Source organism: Coenobita brevimanus, chromosome 98, assembly GCF_032717465.1.
Source record: "Coenobita brevimanus isolate Jiangsu-jjx chromosome 98, ASM3271746v2, whole genome shotgun sequence".
Taxonomy (NCBI): domain Eukaryota; kingdom Metazoa; phylum Arthropoda; class Malacostraca; order Decapoda; family Coenobitidae; genus Coenobita; species Coenobita brevimanus.
This window is the reverse complement of record NC_137051.1, coordinates 17,156,230-17,161,754: the sequence shown is the minus strand read 5'-3', so window position 1 is coordinate 17,161,754 and position 5,525 is coordinate 17,156,230. Positions and strand designations below refer to the sequence as shown.

The 5,525-nt window shown below is 38.6% G+C and overlaps 1 protein-coding gene across 1 annotated transcript in view; it reads right to left on the bottom strand.

Annotated features, from left to right (window-relative positions):
• The window catches only part of LOC145413981 (cytochrome P450 2L1-like), a 54,005-nt gene extending 48,776 nt beyond the window's left edge, over window positions 1–5,229 (bottom strand). Inside the window, exons 1-3 of the mRNA XM_080283554.1 lie at window positions 5,142–5,229; window positions 2,499–2,589; window positions 654–787 (exon numbers count right to left, since the gene is read on the bottom strand). Of these exons, the coding sequence (XP_080139680.1) occupies window positions 654–787; window positions 2,499–2,589; window positions 5,142–5,229 (313 nt within the window). The remainder of the gene's footprint in view (window positions 1–653; window positions 788–2,498; window positions 2,590–5,141) is intronic.
• Window positions 5,230–5,525: the final 296 nt, after the last annotated feature.

Below are 5,525 nucleotides of genomic sequence, written 5' to 3'. Positions count from 1 at the left end.
TAGAGGGAAGCATCACGCAAAGACGGTAAGAGATAAAAAAAATTCCAATAGCACAGTTATTAAATACCCCTTTGGAAAGGAGTTCCGAAAATGCTTCTTTTGTGTAGAGCCAGAAAACACACAAAATATGCCCCCAAGAACATCCCTCTATGTTAAGTAAAGTTAATTAAATTCATGCCTGGCAGCTTAGAGTCCATTATATAACTATACTGCAAGCACAGTTATTAAATACCCCTTTGGAAAGGAGTTCCGAAAATGCTTCTTTTGTGTAGAGCCAGAAAACACACAAAATATGCCCCCAAGAACATCCCTCTATGTTAAGTAAAGTTAATTAAATTCATGCCTGGCAGCTTAGAGTCCATTATATAACTATACTGCAATTTATATAGTATTAAAATATGATTGTCGTCCCCCCCCCACTTAAAAGAATTACCAATATTATTAAAGGAAACCTGCCAAGTTTACATTTATCCAGAATTATTCTAGCCATTACAGTATCACAATGTTTTGTGTTAGTTTCATGTATGCAATACTCTATGTACTCTGAGAAAACAATAAAGAAAATGATAATCACGATGCTGTTGATAACAATGGCGACTATGATGAAGACGAAGGCAGTGATGATGATGATGATGATGATTAATAGCACTGACCGTTTTCCCGTCCTTCCGTAAGAAAATGGAACGACTCCAAGTAGGGCCTGTTCGTCAGTTCCAGTTTACTGAAGGCCTCTCTGATCAGCTGCGGAGTGCAGAGGTAGACCGTCCGCACTGACCCAAATTTTGTCCTGAGGGGAAGATAGAAAAACAGGGAGATAGACAAAGAGAGAGATACATAGATAGAAAGATAGATAGACAGATAGACGGATACTTGATAGCTAGAGAAAGATCATATATATATATATATATATATATATATATATATATGTCTATCTATCTATCTATTGCCAGACACCATAATCCCGTAAAGGGTGGCCATTTGACACTGAGTTGTTTTACAGAGAGGGGCACCAACCCTGCACCAACCCACTTGTTGACACGTAGGGAGCACGTATGGTTTGGTTATATGGTTACCACCCAGCGTTGTAAATGGTTTCTTGACTTACAAGAAACCATTTGGCTTGTCACTAAATGTAAAGCCACCTGTAAAAGAAAAAAGGAATAAGAAGTGACAGGAAAGATAGGAGAAATAGGAAGAGAGGAGGGCAGGCACAGAAAAAGAATGATAAAAGCCAAGGAAGTAGGCAGCACTACATCAAGTGAGTGGATGATGGTCGCCACCACCTACCACAAATATATATATATATATATATATATATATATATATATATATATATATATATATACATATAATTATATATACATATATATATATATATATATATATATATATTATATATTTATATATAATTATATATACTGTATATATAATATATATATACGTATATATAATTATATATAATGTATGTATATATATACATATATGTATGTATGTATGTATGTTTACATATAATTATATATATATATATATATATATATATATATATATATATATATATATATATATATATAGCTATATATCAATATCTATCTATCTATCTATCTATCTATCTATATATATATATAATCAGTTTGAGTGTCCAGTGCAAGACCGGCCTATCCCGACCAAAGTGGGGAAGATACAGCCAATGTATCTCTACCGAGTGGCTTAGGCTGTCTGGTAGAGATTGTATGTAGGGTTAGAAGTGCTTGTAAGTGTAATTGTAGTGTTGGAGTGGCTTTGGATGTGTGTGTGTAGTCTGTGAACCAAGTCCAATCGGCCCGCGCAAACCGACTGGGTGCGAGCATACTTTATAGTATGCGACACTGGTTCAAACACAGCACCCCTCATGTCCTTCAAACGAGTACGTGGCCGGAAGAACGCTCCCAAAGTTTATTACCCATATATATATATATATATATATATATATATATATATATATATATATATATATATATATATAATATGAGAATGAGAGAGAGATATGTATATCTAAAATGATAAGATAACAATGCCAGCATAGGGAGGTATTCTCGCGTGATTAACAGCCTTAATGTTACCTCATTACTATAACTTGGCCTAAAATTGCCATTTCCCAGTCTTTTTTGTTGACTTGCCACAATTTAACACTACAGGGTGATGGTAGTCACGGATAAGCTCCACACAAGACTAGAAGGTTGTAGAATTTTTTTGTGTTGCCTTTTTAATTCGTGAAACAAGATACGGAAGGAGGAAAATGTGGGCCAAGTTAACACATCATCTTCACCAGGTTACTTCTTTCAGTGGTACGCTAATATTATACAGTATATTTGTCTTGATATAGATTTAAAAAAAAAAAAAAAGTATACAAGAAAATGATAATATTTAATATGCAAAATAAATCGCTGAGGAAGCGTTGGTGTACTGCCCATATGCTGACCAAACGTGACTCAGTAAACACTGTTGCCTGACCAACCCACCTGAAGATGTCGCCATACTGCTTACGGAGCTTGCGGGCGTCTTCTAGGTATTGGATGACTGCGCTGCCAACCACAGGGTACTCACGGGGACCTGACGGTGGATTGGGGCATTCGGTGATTGAATGAGGCACTTGGGAATGTATGAATGGATGGTTGGTTGATTGGGTGGTTGAAGTGGGTGGAGGAGTGGATGTTGGTTGATTGGTGGATTGGGTGGTTGTGTGGCAAGATTAGGGGGTGGATGAATGGTTGGTTGGTTAATTTGGTTGACTGGATAGTTGGGGGGGCAGGAGATTGTATGAATGGATAACTGGTTGATTTGGGGAGTAGGTGGGTTAACTAGGCAGAAGGATTGGATGAATGGTTGATTCGTTGCTGGCGAGGGTGATTTCGTGGCTGACTGAGAAGGGTGAACGGACGAATGAATGGTTGGTTGGTTTTGGTCGAGTGCGTGGTTGAATGGGACAGGAGAGTTGATGATTGGTTAGTTTAATGGTGAGTTAGATTAGCTGGCTGACTGGGATGGGTGAGTGAATGAACTGTTGGTTGGTTTTGGTGAATTAGGTGGGTGAATGGGGCAGGAGGAGTGGATGAATGGCTGGCTGGTTGGTCGGATACTTGGATAGATGATGACAAATTTTTCGAACTGGAGGCATTATTTATAGCTATCATTAACCCCTTCTCTCATAAGCTGTATGTTTGAGGGTAGCAAAATAAAAATGAAAAATACATCCCAGGATTGAGGGCGTCAAGTGAGCATCGTTCTCCGAATAGCAGTCCTAGATACAGCCCTGGTTTGGTTTATATTTACTGTATTTATTATGGTGACGGACTATCAACTCTGAGTCTCCTGTAACTCACTTGTAGCCGAAAAACAGGTCTGGCATCAGTTGGAAGAGTATACTTGAGCCGTCTACATCAGGAGAGGGTTTACTGGTTGCTACAATGACCGATTTATCTGTACCAAACTGTTATATCCAGGTGTTATATTGCCTTAATGATTGCTCCAATTTGTTAATGAAAGTGACAGGAGGCTGCCCAAAATACCTGGTGGCGAAAGGAATGACTACTGGGATACAGTAATTTTTTCTTTATTTATTACTCAGTACAAGGCCAAACACTGGAGAACGTTGTCGCTGATGGCCAAGCAGGAAAAGGAACACTAGGGCAAAGGGATACACTGAAACATACATCTTGCATGAAGTTACCATCACTTGTTTTAACTGCTGACACAGTAAGGAGACAAGACTCCGTACATCCGTACAGTTTCTAGAAAGAGCAAAGTTGTAGCTGAAGTAAGAGATTCGTTTTCTCTCTTATGGTAAAGAAAGAAAGCGAATATTTCGTTGAACTTCAAGAACCGATAACAATTTATTTTACATTACGCTTGAAAATCATTTTAGCCACTTCACTTTGATGATGCATATGTTGCTTTACTCTTCCTTTCTTCAGACGATTTTATTCAGCTTAGGAGAGATTTTCTGAGTTGTAGGATATAGCTTTCAGTAACACTTGAAAATAAAGGTCTTTCCTAAGTTAAAACATCTGAGAGAGAGAGAGAGAGAGAGAGAGAGAGAAACTTTCTCTGAAGGAATGAAGAGTATAATAGTATATTTCAAAGTTATCTCGTGTTTGGATGTCTCATTTACATAATCATTAGCTGGTTATTGCATAAAAAAGAGTGGGTAGGAAATAACGCTTTCATGTATCTCAGCTCCTATGACTCACTCGGCTGAATAAAGCAAGTGTTAGCTGGAATGGAGTACTAGAGTTGTCCCAGTTCTGAAAGGGTGAATGGTAACAGTACTGACCTCCTAGGGCTTCTGTGACCCAATCAAACAGGAATAAAGATAGGGCTTGTGCCGATCATTGGGCAATTTTTGTCTTCATCGAGTTTATTCATCATACATAAAATACCATATAACTCGTCCAAATCGATTCCAAAGGCTATGCTGCCATCACATCTTGTATATGCAATGATCAGATCTGTTTCGTCATTTCGTACGTAACTTCCAGCACGTCCACTTTGAGTTAATAGCAATTATTGCATTTCACCCCTCACTGTTCTTCATCGTTTATCAAGACACCAACTCCCTCGTTACTCCACCCATCCTTGATTCTGTCTGATGTCACTCGGTCCCATCCATCCATTTCACTCAAACTCATCTTAGTGTAGCGTTGTGCCATGTCATCCTGTTTTGATTACTTTCAATATTTCCCCACTTTCTTTCTTTCTTTCTTTTTTTTTAAACATTATCCACACCTCTCATATTCCACACACACGTACAACTCTGATTGATTTTATTGAGCTCTGGCCCAACTCATGATCCAGATCCAAGGCTCTATGTGCCGTTCCGAGGTAGGTTTCAGAGAGTTAGGGGATTCCTGCTTGCCACAGCTCGGCCCGCAGAGAATACGGGGGCAGAATCGTTTTTTACCTCTAACCCAAAAGATAATTTCTGTGTCTCACCTCACAAATATTATGCATAGTTTCCTGATATACAAGAAATAATGTGGGTTGTCTTTCACTGTGCGGTTACTTTCTGCTTATTATGACTGCAACCTTTCATAAGTAAAATTACACTGAGTGAAAAGAAATGAGGTAAATTAAATAACTGAATGAACGTGTGTCCATTGTCTCACCTGGAGGCAGACCCTTTGGAGTCTTGCTACTGAGGAGGTTCACCACCAGAACCACCAAGAACAGGAACAGAAGCACCTCGGTCACCATCTTAAAAAAAAATAATAATAATAAATAATAATAATAATAATAAAATGAGGTGAAGTACAACAGTTGTTGTTGTTTACAGATTTCCTGCACCTATGGTGCAGGCCGGGCCATACATTAGCCCGGTCATTGGGGTATGGGCTGATTAAAAAATGGTAAGGGGGAAGAACAGGGCCTGGGGATTGCCCAGCACACACGTCCTGTCTCCTGGTTGGCTTTGTGGTGTGTAAGTACAACAGTGCTGAAACAGTCTTTAAGAATTTCCAAGTCTGTGTAGTTCTTAATTGTATTGTAGGTAT